Below are 18483 nucleotides of genomic sequence, written 5' to 3' on the forward strand. Positions count from 1 at the left end.
CATAGTTTTTTATATTTTTTTTTTATAATATGGTTGAAGTTTATTATTGGTTGCTTTTATTTTAGTTGATGCCTTATGCGGAATGCACCCGTTGTCATCATGGAATTTGGACCGCCAAAAATAAAATGAAAAACTCATTTTAATTAAATTCATCAATCTCAACATCTTTGTTTATATGCGTACATTTTTTATTTTTTTTTAGTGTGTGGGATAAATATATGGAAAAATATCTTTTATGGGCAATGAGAATTGGGGAATAAATAAAGGTAGGGAATAATGAGCAAAGAGGACAATCATCAATTTGTATGTCCTTATATTTAGCCGACGTTTCCTCAATATGTCTTTGTGAAAAATTCTTACCCTCTTAGCACCCAAAAAAAGGAAAGTTACTACTCCGTACTTCATGTTATTTATAGGAATGAGTGGGGACTCTGCCTAATGGATAGATTACCATATGACGTGCATGATTACATTTATATATTACCTCTATTTTAGTACTTATACTAACTTAAGGTCCATGTCATGCACGGTAAGTCTAATTTTTTTTAAGAAAATTAATTATATCCAACAAATAAAATTTGATGAAACATACAAATCAAATATATAGAAATTATAATGTCATAATATATATATAAATAGGCAAAGCAATAAATTATCTGAAAAATGGATTTTTTTAGTCTGTTCAAACTTGGGAATTTTTCAGGCGGGGCTTGATCAGGCCTAATGGCCATATTAGTGAATATGTATTTATAAATGCATTTTTAATAAACATCATATGTTAAAAAGGGAAAGAGATTTTTGGAGGGAAAAAACAACACCAGGATGTGACACGTGTCACTCCCGGTGTCTGTTTTAGTATTAAGAGTTATTGATTATTGATTAATGGCAAAATATAATAATACTCCATTTAAATTATAGTTAAAAAGGAGTTGAGATTTTTTTTTTTATTATTTTTTTTTTGAAAAGAAGTTGAAATAATTATTTAGGTAAATGTATATATATAGAATAATTATGAACACAAAATAAAAAGGAATATATATTTGTCATAAAAATAATATAATAGATTTGAAATGATATTATTATAAAAACAAATATTAGAGCATCTCCAATGGCAAGCTACAATGCTTTGTAGCTTGCTTTTCCACATAAATTTCTAAGCTACAACACTTTTTAAGCAACAACTTGTTTCAATGGTAAGCCACAACATATTGTAGTTTGCAAAAAAATAAAGTTTAAAAAAAAAATAGATAATTATACACATGTTCCAATATGAATGGAGATTATTTGTCTCTTTTTCAATCAAGCATGTAGCTTGGTTGGGCTACAATTGCTAGCATGTTGCTCAATTTTTTATTCTCCAATGGTAAGCATGTAGCTAGGAACTTTATTTAAATTGCAAGCAAGTCCTTATAATTGAACCATTGGAGATGCTCTTAACAAAAAAAAGGGGGGGTTAAAAAGGAAAGAGGAGTTTTGGAGGGAAAAAACAGCACCAGAATGTGACACGTGTCACTCCTGGTATTTGCTTTAGTATAAAGTTATTGATTATTAGTAACCATTTTATATAATAGAAAAATGTTTAACTATTGCAAATAATGTGTATCGATGGTAATATATTTATTTAAAAAAAAAAAAAAAAAGTTGCAACTAATCAGAATAGCGAATAATAATTTTTTTAAAGTATATATGTATTCATCTCAAAGAAGTAATACATTACTCACATGCATCGTAGCAATAATTAAACATTTAAGTATATTTCTTCAAGTTATAAAATTAATTATTATTTGTAAATCATTACAAGTAGCATACATTATTACCTTTGTATGTTGTATGAAATATTTGAGATTCCGTAGGTACAGTAAATGTTAAAAATGGCTATATGGGCCATGTCAGGTCCACATGTTTTGGGACTAGTTAGGCCGGTTCATGGCTTGGTCCACGAATTTCGTGTCATATCTTACTGTGTTGAATTTTTCAAAAGATTGGTCCGTGCACGGTCCAGGCCCACGTGCCATCATGCCGGGTCGTGCTGGGCTTCCGTGTCTAAGCAAAATTGTATTGTTTTTAGCATGCTTTATCGTGACGTGTCTTATTGTGCTTCTTCCATATAAAGGCTACCTAGGTCCAGCCCACACGTACACGTGTTGTGCTTTTTCGTGCCCGTGTTGTGCCATGCTTTTTCGTGTCGGGCTTCGGGCCAGGCCGGCTCAGTGTCGTCTTTAATGAATGTACATGATAATAATAATAATTTTTAAATGATAATATAAGAAGATTTCCTATCGGACTAAAACCTTACAAATAAATCCGATTTAGGTTAGAGGGTACGAAGGGAGTAGGATGGAATAAAGAAATCCCGGCCTTTAAAGTGTTTGTTAACCATTTTGTTAGTGGAATTATATCTCTTAATTTCATTAAACCAATGACAAGTTGATAACAATAATGAAAAATGATTAAAAGAATTCATTTGTGAGGATACATACATTACATAATAAATATGAGCCTAAATACGGGTGTATATTTTTTATTTACCAACTAACATCGCGTTTAAACGTATAAAAAAAAGAAAAGAAAAGAGGCATTTACAAACATGTACAAATGGGACTTTAACTGTATAGTAGCACCTTTTCTCTTGTAAGAAACCATATTAGCCCAAGTTATTTGGATACATTCATCATTATTGCATATAATATACTTAATGGTGAATAATAGATTTTATGATGTCAGTTGTATTATTTTGCACAAAAAAAAAAAAAAAAAAAAAAAAAAAAAAAAAAAAAAAATCAAATTTAAGCTTTAACCTATCCACCAAGCCACTATTTACAGAAAAATGACCTAATACATGATGAGGATGTCGACTTTCAAGTTGTACAAATCGTGGTAATTTTAAAGTGAAAGCAATGACTTACGTACACTGAATCTTTCTCACTAATTCTTTTTTTTTTTTTTTATTTATTTTTTATTTTTTTATTCTTTATGTAGGTGCTTCTCTCAAACTTTAAACGAAGCTTCAATGATAATAAGAATATATTGCTTAAGAAAATTCAATCAGTATAATGTATATTATAGGAAAAAAATTCGATCTCCACAATAATCTAATCTATCTAATATATATATATAAAGGGAAAGGGGAGTTTTTTCCCGAGTTTTTAGAGAGCCATGTAGGATTTAATTTTTTCAGCGCGCCATGTAGGGTAATAAATTTTAGCGGTAGCCAATTAAATACGAGATTATTAATTTCTTTTAGAATTAAGTAATTTAAATGACACGTAAGCAAAATTGGAGAATGAGATTTTCCAGTTTAATTAATTAAATATAAAATATTATCTCTTGATATCAGGAATTTTATCTAAACATATAACAAATTTTAGCAGATAAATATATATTTAAAAAAATTATTTAAAAACGGAAAAATTCTAACAAACCGTGCATCGAACGGACTAGTTAATAAATACTTGTATGTTTTTAATCATAACAACGGAAATTCGATAATAATTCTTATTTATTCGTTGTGACTCTTACAAAAAAGAAAATCACTTTGTTTTAGATAAAGTGTTTAGTTAGAATTGTACCCATAATTACTAATTAATTTTAATATTATCCTTACATGAGATAAGCTAAGTATTATCCATTGAAGTGATTCTTATCCAAATAACTAAGCTAATAGCTTTATCAGGATTTTTTTTTTTTTGTAAGTCACATATAAGAGTGTAACAAATGGCTCAAATCTAAAGATCAACTAAACATTTTCATGGTAAGCTAAAACTCGACCTAAAAATGAGGAGGATAAACGGAAAAAAAATGGTCACAAAGTGCAAATGCCCATTCCTAATACATGCAATGTTACGCATGTCAAAATATGCCATAATGACGCTATGAGTCCATGACACCAATCACACCTTCATTATCCTCATCTCCGAGCATCTTCTTGATCAAGAGATGAGAATTTACATCCGAATCTAAGTATCTAATAAACTCTTCAATATAGAAATATATTCTATGATTCTATCCATATACCATATCCCTCCTTATCCGCAATTACATGGAAAATTGAAGATATTTAAGACACCCACCCCTTTATTGTTTCATTTAATTTACTCATAACAATATGTACGTACTTAGTATATAAGTCCTTTTTTTTTTTTTTTTTTTTTTTGAGGAGATAGTATATAAGTCCTTAATTAGCGTCAAAATTAGCCTCCTATATTGTCATAAAATCAACTTTTTTAAAAAAATAAAATAAAATTATACAAGTAGTTTTTATAATTACTCGTATTATTTTTAGAGAAAATGGTGAAAAAATAGTCTTGAATAGGCCAAATTAAATTAGAGAACGACATAACACATGAGTGCGATAATGTGCCACATGTATATGTAACACTGTTTTTAAGATAGAAACTTTAATGCAATTAACAACTTCCAGTATAAGATAAATAACACAACTTCCTTGTTTTACACGTGATAACATAACATAATATGATTATTATCTATCCCCACCCTAGTCAAAAAAGTTTTTCCACCAAGTTATCCTCCTGTTCTTTTTACTACTTGTAAAAGTGTAAAACTAGTGTGTTCCTTCTCTTTACTAATCACCTAATCAAATATTTAACAGTTTTATTTAATAAAAATAATTTAAAATTCAAGGTTAGAGTTTATTAACTTTATTATATTGTTAATTTAAAAGAAGTTTACTTGAATTTCTAATACTTAATTATTGTCATTACTTACTAGTAAGGACCATATGCAGGAACTTATTGAAAGTTACAAAAATTCATTATCATAAGGTAATTTCTTGTAAAAGTTTTTGTTTTTACTAGAATGCCGCTCAATTTTCTTTACAGTTGAGTGGTGAGCCAAAGGCCCTAACATGAGACAAAGGGATTGATTGGCCTTGCGCCCTTGCCTATGATCTTTTCTTAATTCAATTTTTTATATATTTATCATTTACGCAATTGTTATATTATATATATGAATGTGCAAAAGATTTCATAGTATGATCACTAAAGTGGGTCTTTATTGATTAGTAACTAATCCATATGAGTTACCAATTAGGATACATTACTAACAATGCTTACGACTACACCAATAAGGCAATTTTTTTTTTCTTTTTTTTTTTTGACGGGAATATATATATATATATATATATATATATATATATATATATATATATATATATATATATATATATATATATATATATATACTTATATTTACTTATATTTCTTTATTTAATTTTTATTACAGAGTATAATAAATCATTTGAAAATTACTTATAATTCTTTATTTAATTTTTATTTCAGAGTATAATAAATCATTTGAAAATTACTTTTATATGAGAGGGAGAGGTTTGTTTTGGTACTTTTGCCAAAAAATTCTGAAACTTATGATCTGAGAAGTAGTACCTCTCCTAATTAGATGAGACCAATCATTGAGACTAACCTAATCTCCAAGTGTCTAATATCAATTTATTCACCTAGGATATCGTACCTTATTGGTCAACTCCTGAATTTATCATTAAATTAAAATTACTTATACCAGGTACGTACATGGTACAAATAGTTTTTCCACAAACGTATTTTACTCGTATAAAATGGTAATTCTTGAATGCAATATAAATTCATTCATTGTCATAAATTCTCATGCATGTGACTGTTGAGAGTTTATGCATATAGATATTTTGATTTCCTTATTACATACGGAGTACGTACTTCATCCAATATAATATTATAATTGTCATTTTGTATATAGCCGTAAGTTATTCGGAAAAAGTTGTCACAATTTGATCTTACAATACTAGTAGTTATAGCCAATTTTCAAAATATCCTAACCGTGATCTTATAATGTTGTAATGCATGAGATAAGCATTTGGAATATTTCAAATTTTATAAAGGATCATTTATTATATCTATTAATTGTGTGTATATGATTTGCATCTAATATGGAGATCATTTTTGAGGACCAATTGGACTTGTCCCCTATAATAAAATACTTGTATAAAAAATTTACGGAGTTAAAAAAAAAAATAAATAAATAAAAAAATAGGGCCAGTTCCCAATATTTTTAGTACTTAGTTAAGATGGTAGTTGTCAATTGAGGTTATTTTTTTTTAATGAATACGGTTCGGTATGAATAATAAAGGTTAATATGTTAATAGGGTCAGTATGTTCAACATATATAATGACAAGTTTCAATAAAGGTTACCATGTTAAAATTAGGGTCATTATATTCACTATAATATCAGTTGTGTGCGTATATTCAATATATTATTGTGGACCAGGTCCACGCAAGTTTTTTTACTCTGATATTATAAAAGAGCTCAAAGGTTTCAAATTTTATCTACCTTGAAGATTTTGGACAATGTTACCATTGGATTTGTAATGAGGGATCAGCATAAATGTAATCATGCTCCAATGATTTTATATGAATAAAATAGTCAAGTTTCTAATTCTGTTTTATGATCCCATAATCATATATAAATTCATTCATGTTCACATCTCTTAGCCTGATTATTGTAGCCAAGGAGCTTAAGTGACGCAGTTGAAAAGCGATTATATTGGATTATTGGTAGCACCCACAAATGTCTAACTAATAGAACTAGTTGACATTCAATTTATTTTATATAGAAGAATGTTTGTTTATCAACCATTTAATAAAATCTTACTCCGTACCAAGTATCAAAGTAATTATTTTCACAAAAAAAAAAAAAAAAAAAAAAATCTCAATATAACTATGGGAAATATTTTTATAATATGCCTTATATAAAGCTTGTAATAGTATAATCTAGTGTTTTAATCCTACAAGATTTATTTATTTTAAGGTAAGGAGAATTTCCTTGTAAGTTGGGGGGAAATAAGAGATCCTACTTGCTTGGGGTGACAAATCGAGAACCAAACCCTTCTCACAGGGATGAAAGGAAGGCCTTCAAGTCTCCAACCACTAGGTCAACCTTGATTCTTTTCCCTTACAAGAATTGCTACATTATAAAAGATCTTTATACTATTTGTATACATAAAACTCTGTTTTCTTTCTTAAAAACAAAAGTCCTGTATTTCCGTGATAAAATAATTCTTTCTATAAAACAAAAATCCTGTTTATCCTTTTGTTTAAAAAATAAAATAAATAAATAAAATAATATAAATGAATCCTGTTTTTCCTTGATAAAAAGATAAGAATTTGCACGTGTATTATCCTTGAAGAACAAGGAGGTATATCCGTATATATACAAAGTAATTTATTTTTTTTTTTCAAAACTCGAAAAAAGTTAAATATCTTTGGACACAATTTATATATTTTCAAATTTGATACTTTGTATTGTGATTTGTGAAACACCCAACTTATATATCAAATAAGATCTTACATGAGTATACTTGCTCTTATTGACCTATCAAGATATTGTGATCTCTATATTTTATTTTATTTCTAGGAACAAAGGTAGTAGTTGTAGGTCAAATACTTGGGGATAGGGGAATCACTAACCCAATGAAAGCATGTATTCTTACTTGGTAGGATTCAAAACTCGAACCTTTAGAATTTAAGGTAACATGCATATCAAATTATGAGTCAACACTTTATTTTGGTGTGAGTTTAATTGAGATGGGTTTATATAATACTAGTTTTGTGCCCCAATAATGCCTGGGTTATTATTTATTGAATTTTAAGATTTTTTTTTATCTATATGTCAAATTTAATTAAATACCATTGATACAAACGATGTTATGTATGAGGTGTAAATCTGTTTTGATTTGAGATATTTTGACGTAGGATATTATTGAATTTCGTAGCATCTTACATAAATATTGGAATTTTATCGAAAAATAACCTTGAACCAACCATTTTATCCTAAAACTATCCAAAATTTTATTGAAATTAAAACTCTAAACTATTTTTTTTTATCCTAAAAAATCTATCTAAATGCATCCAACCCTTTTTATCCTACAAATATATATCCAAAAATATTATAATATGTCATAGTAATAATTAATTATTTCATATGTAGCAAAGACTTAGCGAAAAATTAAAATGTCAAGTGTTGCTATATAAGGGCCGGGTCTTATCATTTTTGGTATAATGGGAGGTGAATGAAGTATTTTGTGAGTTGTTTGAAACTCTATGAGAAACTTCTACCGGATAGTATACAATTTAACCTTGACTTGGAGAACAAGATGTTTCATTCTCTAAAATCTTTGAAATATATCCCATATACTTTGATATTATCGCCTTATAATAGGCTAACGTATATAAAAACATTGATGGAAGATAACCCTTGACCAAGTAACTCTGGCCACACAACATGGCCAGCATATTGTGATTAATTTAATGTCTCACAACCCACAAAGGAAAAAAAGAAAAATAAAAATAAAAAACAATGTTTCTTATAATAATCTCATCGGTCATCATAATGTCCAAGTAAATAGAAATTATATATACACTAATTTTCCCCAAAAAAAAAAAAAAAAAAAAAAAAACTTCGACAGAAACCCTTTTTTTTTTCCTTAACATTTGTTATTTTAAATAAACAACTTAAACAAACATTCCAAATTTCTGCCTTTTGATCTTTTGATATAAGAGGTACTATAGCAACTAAATTTTCCAATGGAATATTTAAGCATTTGACAAAAAATTGTTGAAGTCTTACAGATTATTATAGGCTATTAAGAATTAAGAAAAAGTTTGTGTCAACTTTCGAGTTAAAGCAATATTTCTTATGCTATAATGGTACTCCTAATATTTTTTTCAGGCTATACCAAATTTGTCCTTTAGAAACATAGAATTGCAAAAGTTTGAAATATTGAATGCATTGCATTGGAATTCTTTCCAAGGGACCATGACACAGAAGCTAACTTGTCAAATTCATATTGCATTTAGCTTTCTTGTATAATAGTGGAGACAAACAATATAAACACATTAGTTATGACTTTTCAATTTTATTCTCCTAAAAATATCATCAATTATTCAACTACTTGTATAATGCATGTACATTTGTAATATTTACATTTAGGATGATGAGTAATACAACAAACCACGGATCCAATACGAAGTATAGTGGTATTAGTGTTGAGAAATAGACCCAAATTCAAGAACTTAAAACTATGCAGGACAGTAGGAGAATAGGGAGGAAATGGTATATGAATATGTATATACATTTTTGACAAAATATATATGTTTATACTTGTAGAATTAGAATCATTATTTAAGTCCAAATGTGCATCATGTAACAAACACATTACCAAAAAAAAAAAGTTTTTATTTTACTACGTCAAAGTGTTTATGTTGGTGATTATCAAGTCTATTCGAAAGTGAATTACCATTATCTACCTAACATTATTTTGTAAATGTCAAAATTAAAGTATACATACAAATTGCATCAATTACTACCAGAAAAAAAAAAAAAACACTCAACAAATTACTTGTAATCGTATTAGTCTTTTTTCAGGCAATGGGAGAGGGAAAATTATAATATTGAATGATAGAGAATATATCAAAGGCCATATCCACAAAATCATGTGAAAGTAACTAATTATCATTAAGATATAAAGCTAGATTCCATTATGAAAACCAAACTCTACCTAAATGCATGGCTCATATGTATTGACTCAATAATAAAACCCTTGTAAAATAAAATTTTAATAAATCAAATGTATAAAAAATTCCAAATAAAAAGAAATCAACAACAGTACACAGTAGACCAGCAAAAATACAAAGTGTAATTATACTTATTTTTCTTTTAGGTGTTGTTTGGTTTACATACAAAATCATGGGAATTGGAAATTCCTAGGAATTGCAAAATGAGTAAGTTGTTTGGTTGAATGAAATTTGGTGCAATGGAGGAAGTAGAACTTCCTAGGAATTTCCAATTCCCACAAAATGTAGGAATTTAATTACCTAGTCCCCCCTAGGTAAGTTGAAATTCCTATGGGAATTAACTTCCCTCATTACTAACCAAACAACTTTGAGAAATTCCCGTGAATTTGATTATGGAATTTATTTCCTATATATTAGAAATTCATGGGAATTTTCACTTCCTATGTTAACCAAACGACCCCTAGTATATTCTCTTCCCTGTACTCCATCAATTAAACAAGAACTGTGGGCCCCACTACATCATTTTGGCTCATTTCTTGCCTACAAACCCAAATTTTAATTAAATTTAAGGATTTAATTATATATCAATTAAATTTGTATGGTGAGTTTAGGCATAACTAACTATAGCGTGTGAATTGTGCGCTTTAGGCCATCTAGCCAAAGCCCCTCACGGATCAAGTCAGCTTAAGTTAGCGGGCTAAATAATTTGAAAGAGTGGGAAAAATATAATGGAATTTCATCTCCAAATTGTCACTAATGGGGATTGAATGTTTAATATCGTGGTTAGGACACGGTTGAAAGGTTTTCTCCTTTTTACTAGACTAAGCTAAAGATTAATTTCATGCTACGAAGTATAACGGGGAGGAAGTATATATGCTTGTATAAATAGTGTATATTTATGTACATACTGTTACCAAAACTTGAGCCAAATGCCAATAATTGAACACCTAATTAACCCATAACTTTCACTAAATAAGATTTTATTTTATAATATTAATAATACTCATAAATAATAGAGAAGTCATTATTAAATTATTAGGGTTGATAAGATCAAAGGACATGAAAATGAAATGAAACGAAAATAGTGGGTATATAAAAAAAACAGAGCTAAGGTCGGTTCTTCTCATGACTTCCTTGCACAAAACGTATCTTCATTATTTATTTTTATTTCCTTTTAAATTTTCATCCTTTTTTTATTTTTCTAAAAAAAAAAATAAAACAAAATACCAAAATTAATTTATAAAATATTTAGGTTTGGTTCCGAAGCTTAGGGTTTAAAGAAAGGATAAGCACGACTCTTCTTCTCTGTGCTTTTATATAAAAACTTGATCCTACGCCATCTACCACCTTCTCCTCCTTTCATTATAATTAAAACCCTCTTCTCATTTTCTCTGCCTTCACTCTCTCTTTAACTCTTTCACTTCATTTCTCTCTCTAAAAAATAAAAAAAAAAAGCTCTCATTTTCTCTCTCTAAACAAGAATAATAGCAGAGTACTCTGTTTTCTCCCCTGTTTTTCAAGCTGGCGATCGTTAATCAAGCATCCGCTGTTCGTGAGATTAAACCCAAGAATCGTAGAATCATGGTACATTTTTCCCCATTTTAATTATACCCTTATACCTAATTTCAATATTATTCATCAATTTCATTATAAATGTAGGTTTTTTCTTTCATTTTTTTCGCTCATTTTTGTTTTTTTGTATTGAAATTGTGAAAACAGGGTGCTGGTGGTCCAGAAGATGAAGACTTTACTCGATGGCCGCCATGGTTGAAACCTTTACTCCGTGAAAAATTCTTTGTTCAATGCCAATTTCACGCGGATTCTCATAAGAGTGAATGCAATATGTACTGTTTGGACTGTATGAATGGCGCTCTCTGTTCGCTCTGTCTCTCTCATCACCGCGACCACCAAGCTATTCAGGTATAATTTATTCATTAATTCACATTTTAAATATTCTTAATCACAGTTTTATCATTTGGATTTTTCTGGGTTTTCATTAAAATGTTGTTAATCAATGGTGTTTTAATGTTTTTGGTGTTACATTTTGTAATTTGGGGTTTCCCTGTTTCATACTCAATTTGAGGAAAAAAATGTAACTTTTCTTTAAATTAATTTTGATTTCTGGGTTTTTTGGATTGTCAATAATCAAAAATGGGTATCTAATAATTCCTCTTCAAAACTTTATTTTTATTGTTTTGAAAAGGAAAAAAAAAAAAAAAACAAAGCCCCAAATTGAGTCGGTTTAATTTTCAACTGGGTTTCTTCTGGGACATTGCATTTCGTGTGATAGTTTCAACAATTGTAACATTCTAAATTCTAAGGCATGCCATTTAATAAATAAGACTAGTTCAATTTATTTCATCCAAATTTGTGCATTTTACTTTACCAAAAATAGGACTTTTTGGGTACAACATTAAACTTTTCTCAAATTTTTATCGAAGTAACTTTCTTGCTCTCCAAGCATTTACTCTGCAAATTTTCGTCAGTTTTTCTTGCTTACCCTCAGCAAATATTGTTGACTTGTACTACTGTGGTAGGCTGCTCTGCCACCAAATTTTCTCTCTCCTCTATAATTTTTCTTAATTTAATTTTAATTTTTTAAAAATTAATTTTACAGATTCGAAGGTCTTCATATCATGATGTGATTAGAGTGAATGAAATTCAGAAAGTGTTGGATATAAGTGGAGTTCAGACGTACATTATCAACAGTGCTAGAGTTGTGTTCCTAAATGAAAGGCCACAACCTAGGCCTGGTAAAGGTGTCACCAACACATGCCAAGTTTGTGAACGTAGCCTTCTTGATTCCTTCCGTTTTTGCTCTCTTGGTTGTAAGGTAATTTTTATTATTCACATTGCTAATTACTCGTATTAATTAATCGCATTGATGTACGATCATGATATTGATTGATCGAGTTGATTACGTTATATCTACAATGCCGAAAATTGAATAATTAGTTGTTGAATTGGATTAATAACTCGTGTTATTGGTTTGTTAAGGGTCCGAACCTAAATATGTACCTTGGTATGCCTAGAATGGGTGGTTAATGAATGACTTTAGTAATGGATCAATGTGGATTTTATTGGTTTAATTAATTTATTTGTTGACAATCTTTGTTGATTTGAAATGTGAACGGAATAAATCAATTTTGATACTCTGAAACATTTTGAAAGGGGATTTCTTGGTTTTGATTTATTCAGTTAAATTGATTGATTTTGATACCTTTAATGATGGGTACTGTCTAGTCTTGATATGCAAAATGCACCAATATTGAATTATGAGATTTGATTTCTTTGATTTTTTTTTTTTTTTATTATGCTTTTTAAAATTTGATTAAAGGCTTAAAGCAATGGTTTTGATCATGGATATTTATTGCAACAGATTGTGGGAACTTCAAAGAATTTCCAGAAGAACAAGAAAATCAAACGGGCAATGGGGTCAGATTCCGAGGACTCGTGTAGCACGACGAGCACAACCACGAGCCACCACCACTCCCCTCGCCGTGGTAGAAATGAGATGATGATGGACAGCCACAACAACTACACCAACAATAAAGTGGTGCAAAGTTTTAGTCCATCAACACCACCTCCAACAGCAGCAAGTTACAGGACAGCCAAGCGAAGAAAGGGTATTCCACATAGAGCTCCTTTTGGTGGACTAATCATAGAATATTAAAACTAGCTTTTAAGTCCTTAGTCTCTAAGATAATTGCTCTATATATCATATCCCTTTTTTATACTTGAACTAGTTTTTCCATAGTGGTCCACATTCCTAACGCATTGTGCTTTTTAAAAGCCAGTGTTAGGTGATCTTATAAAATCACCCCCTTCTCTATATGTATATATAACAATGATGCTATAGAAAGTTGGAAATATATGGATAGAAATGCAAATTAATAAGGAGGAAAAAAAAAAAAAAAATTAAGTACCCTGTGTAGTTGTGTGTAAAGAAAATAGGTGCAATGATAATAAAAGTTGGGAAGAAAATTGTATGTAAACTATTTAGGTATTGCAAATTAGTATGCCTTTTTATTTTTAGTGTATGGGTTCATATATGGTGGGAACTGGGAAGTTAGGAAGAAATGTACATATTTTGTTGTTTTTGTCTCAAAAAGGATGGGAAATATGTACTTCTTACTTATATGTTGCTTGTAAATACATGGAATTGTGGAAAATATAGAAGTGCTTTTCTTTATGTTTCGATTAGAGTCTTTTTTTTTTTTTTTTTCGACTAGAGTCTTTTTTATTGAATGATAATTTCGTAATAGTTAAACATATGATCATTTGTTGTTGAACTTTGATCAGTAATATATATCATCAGTAATCACTTATTTGATGTAATTATCATGGTATGCGTCATAATGTGTACATCTTTTATATAGACTGGTGATCAAGTTTGCAAAGTTGACTAATAGTCAATATTTGATTAATTTTAAGTGAGATAATAATTATCTTGGAAATGGTACTCATAGTCCTATCCAAATAGTGGTGGGGTCCATGGCGGCTGACCCGTGGAATGTGAGGGGTACGTGGCAAGTGTTGATTGGGAAGATGGTAAAGTTAAGTGTGTCTTGATTCGTGGAATTCGGGAACTAATTAAGGTCGACCGCCTTGAGCAGCCAATTAATAATAATAGTGGTAAATTTGGTATCTATATTATGGGCCGTTAAATGGGCCTCTTTTTTTTTTACCATTCACACTGGGCCCACTCTTAAGATGTTTAATCGAGAAGGAATGCGATGGAGTACTTATCCTTCCAATTTCATTTATGGCTAGTGGGATTTTTTTCTTTTTTGTTTTTGTACATGTTGCAACTTGCTATCCGTATTTCGTTAGTGCTAGTTTATTTCGTTACAAATCACTTTCCATTTTTGCCAAATTACTGTTGACAATGATATGTCAATATAATGTACCAATAGTTCTTATATTGATTGGTACGGTTGTAGTTTGCTTGATCAATCTCTCGGTTGGTTCTATCCGTAAGTATGCGTTTCTGAATAATCCGAGGATAATATGAAGTAAGCTTTAATGATTTTGTTCGTTAATTTCATTTTACTATTTAATTTAAGTATGTTTGACAGGTTCTTACTGATCGCTTGATGAGTTGATGATACTAAGGGCTTGTTCACTTCAACTTAATTTCAGTTCAGTTTACTTCAGTTCAGCTCTAATCAGTTCACTTCAGCTCCTAATTTCCTTCTTTCATAAAATATTCATTTAAGTTCAGTTCAGTTCAACTCCAATTAGTCTAGTTCAGTTCAGTTCGACTCAGTTCAGTAAATGTAAACATGCCCTAAGTGTGTCATTTTATGTTATCGTTTAATAATAAACTTGTGGTTAATGGATTTCTTAAGAGTGTCGAAGATATTGAATTGCAAACAACTAGTGATTGAGAATTACTGCTATAAAAACACATCATATATGTATAAATTTTCTGGAAGATTAAGAAGAATATTTGATTGATAACAATATTGAAGTGGGTCGTCATGCTAAATTGCTATTTACCGCATGGTAGTAAAATCAGGAGCGTGTGATAAGATCACCTTTGACCTGAAATAGAAGTTGAAGGTCATACTTTGTTTGCACCCACTCTTAATTTAGAAATTCAAAAGACATTTATTGCGCCCATGAAGAAGGTGGTTGCTGTTGTCAAAGGATATCTCATATCAATAGTGTGATGAGCTTCTAGAGTTATTGTTTTGTTTAGCATCTTCAATGCTTGTGCTTCTTTAGATATGGTCGGAATTGGAAAGTTTGGCAAAACATTAGTGGATCGATCGTTTAAGTGACTATTAAAGTTTAATTAAATTAAATCAAATCTCTAGTGCTTATTTTTGGTAATTTGTCTAATGGAAAAGAGGCTTGAGGATTTGAGATCAATTTTGTATTTTATTAGAGTTAATATTTGAGTGTTGTTTTTATTATTTTTTTTCCATGAGAAATGATTGTAAAATTTAAACTTAAAAGCAATTTTTATCAAATTATTGTTGAATGGACTTACTTGCCAAAAGTGAAAAAGCATGGACAAAAACGAGTTATTAAAATATCTTATGTTACTTACACTATCATATAACCAATAACAATTTTTTTAGACAGGCAAAAAAGAGCAAACAATTCATATATATTACAGTAAGATGATTCCTTACTAGTTTCCCCTCCTTAATAGTTTCCCATCTGAGTTATTGTTAGATATTTTATTCTTAAATCCCAAAATTTACAGATTTAAATGTTAAAAACGGAAACAACAAAGTGGATTAGTTACAATTAAACGACTTCTACACGTACAGTACACCTTCAACTAGAAATTTAAAATAGACTTAAGTGATAATGACAAAAACTCATAATTGTAAGGTGAGCTTGGCCTTCAAATTTTGTCACTTAGCCTTAATAATGCATGACCCACTATACCTATGAAATGTATTATTAAGAGCTCACTTCTTAGAAAGTGCTAATACACCACAAAAAAACAAAATATGAAAATTAAACATATTCTAATAAATAACAAGATTAAAAAGAATGAAAAAAGAAAAAAATCCTTATCGACTTGAGGATTCTAGTGGGTTCACCCAAATGACACGATTAAGGGCCTGTTCACTTCAGCTTAATTTCAGTTCAGTTCAATTCAGTTTCAATCAGTTCAGTTCAATTTCTAATTTTCTTGTCTCATAAAATATTTATTTCAACTCTATTCACTTCAGTTCAGTTCAGTTAAGTTTAGCTCCAATCAGCCCAGTTCAGTAAATGTGAACAGACCCTAAGACCCAACTGTTCAATTGGACTTATGTTATCTCTAATATTTACGTAGTATATCTTTATTTATACTATTCTTAATAATTGAAAAAAAAATATATTGAATGACACGTAAAACTTAATTTCATACCCTACAACTTTTTTTTGAATTTTTTTTTTACTTAACTTCATACCCTACAACTTTTTTTTTGAATTTTATTTTTGCCTTTTAATTTAATTTGGATGTTAATTGGTACAAGTATATACGAAGCAATATCTTTTCATTTCATTTAACGAGTACACGATTTTTAGTGTAAGTGATGGAGGTTGAGCCATGTGGTAACCTAATTTTAGGATGAGTGTACTCGCTTATTTATGCTTTTGGTAGCATTTCAATTTCCTTACTTATGTTTATTAGTCGTCTCGATTCATCACTAGTGTTGTCATTCTAATGCCGACTCTTTTGTCCATAACACATGTCACTTTTACATTATTAATTAGTAAAAGTGTTCTACCTAGTATATATATTACTCTCTTCAACTTCAACCCTAATTTACATTTATAAATTTTTATATATGACTGGTCATATCGTATTACCGAGATTGCTTGTTTAGGGACAATCTCTAACCGATCGAGTAACCCCTGAATAAGTAACCTTTGCCACACAGAAAACGTACCGATTTACATTAGTAGACCACAAGTTTATTAAGATAATATTAAACTAATAATTAAATCAATTACTTCGTATTAAATGTTAAGTTTTGTACTTGCTATCTTATTATTAACCGCTATTCACTAAAATTTTATAGACAATTTTTTTAATAATAACAATATAGTGCAATAATGAACATAAAATATAAGCCTTGCACAACTGGTCCCTGCACATATACGACATATTTCTAAAAATGTCTTCCTATGTATGGAATCTAAAAATGTCTTCCTAAGTGCATGCTCTATCATCCTTCCTCTTTCATTTTCTTTAGTCTTTACCTATATACAATGCTATTAAGTACAAAATATAGAATCCAATCCCATCAATTTGGTCTAGTCTGTTAATTGTTTTTACATTATAAACTTAGCGTATCAATAATAATATTAGGTGCACATTTGATAACTTAGCCTTTACGATAAGCTAATGAAGTAAGACGACCTTTATAACCAGCATAAACAAATACGTAGTAAATAATAGATATAAGGTATACTTCGTATTTTAGTTGCACATGAAACACAAAGTGTTCCTAAATGTAGTGCTCATCAGTATTAGATAGAAAATGAGGGTTGTATTCAATTGCATTCAATTTGTTATATTTTGATTTCGGAAAAGAGTTTTGAATATAATTAGGAACCTTAAACATATACTCGTACATTATTACATTACACTTCTCGATTGTCACCTACATATATACACGACCATGTGTTTGATACTTATCCAACTCGCAATACACCAAGTACATAATGTGTAAACATTGTTATTGTGTACACTAATGATTATTGTAATTCCAAATTTTTATTCAAAGCATAATGCAAATTAAATCATTTAGGAGAATCAAAATGTAAAAAAATATGCTAATATAATGAAAAGAACGAACGCAGAATCATAATGCAAATCATTCTTCCCATCATACCAAATCTATAATATTCTCATTTTTTATAGAGAGTAATTAAATTAATATTAGTGGATTGGACATTTGGACTAAACAAATACATTATATAAAAAAACTAGTACAATATCAAATCACACACATGAATTATTCTTGTACAAAAAGGTGAATGCATAGGCAATCGCAGAAGCTGCAGCCATGCTGTTAGTGGGCTATGTATAACCAAAATTAATTCTACTAAAATCAATTAAATTATTAAAAGAGATATTATAAATTTTTATAAAAATACTAAAAGCTTAAAAATATGCATCCTTTTATTCCCCTTTTAAGGTGCAATATGCATCATCCATCCCCTTCACAAAATAAAGCTTCATGATTGATTGGACCTTTTATATTTATAGTTAATTTATACACCATACTATAGTATATTAAATATTTGCATAATATAATTAATATTATGTAGTTGGCGTATTATCATGTCATGCTTCCTTATAATTGTGTAACAAATTGGACCTTCACTTAAATTAAAAACATTCATTCATAATTAAAGAAAAGGACCCCACTAAAATGCAAGGTT

General features: G+C 29.4%; 1 protein-coding gene across 1 annotated transcript; it reads left to right on the top strand.

Annotated features, from left to right (window-relative positions):
- Positions 1 to 10915: 10915 nt before the first annotated feature.
- LOC145567920 (protein RGF1 INDUCIBLE TRANSCRIPTION FACTOR 1-like) lies at positions 10916 to 13771 on the top strand. Its single transcript, XM_081627342.1, has 4 exons — positions 10916 to 11163; positions 11299 to 11499; positions 12197 to 12412; positions 12959 to 13771. The coding sequence occupies exons 1-4, from the start codon at positions 11161 to 11163 to the stop codon at positions 13250 to 13252; spliced, it is 714 nt and encodes a 237-aa protein (XP_081483468.1). The 5' UTR covers positions 10916 to 11160; the 3' UTR covers positions 13253 to 13771.
- The last annotated feature ends 4712 nt before the right edge of the window (positions 13772 to 18483 follow it).

The sequence above is a fragment of the Chenopodium album genome, chromosome 11 (genome assembly GCF_948465745.1).
Source record: "Chenopodium album chromosome 11, dcCheAlbu1.1, whole genome shotgun sequence".
NCBI lineage: Eukaryota > Viridiplantae > Streptophyta > Magnoliopsida > Caryophyllales > Amaranthaceae > Chenopodium > Chenopodium album.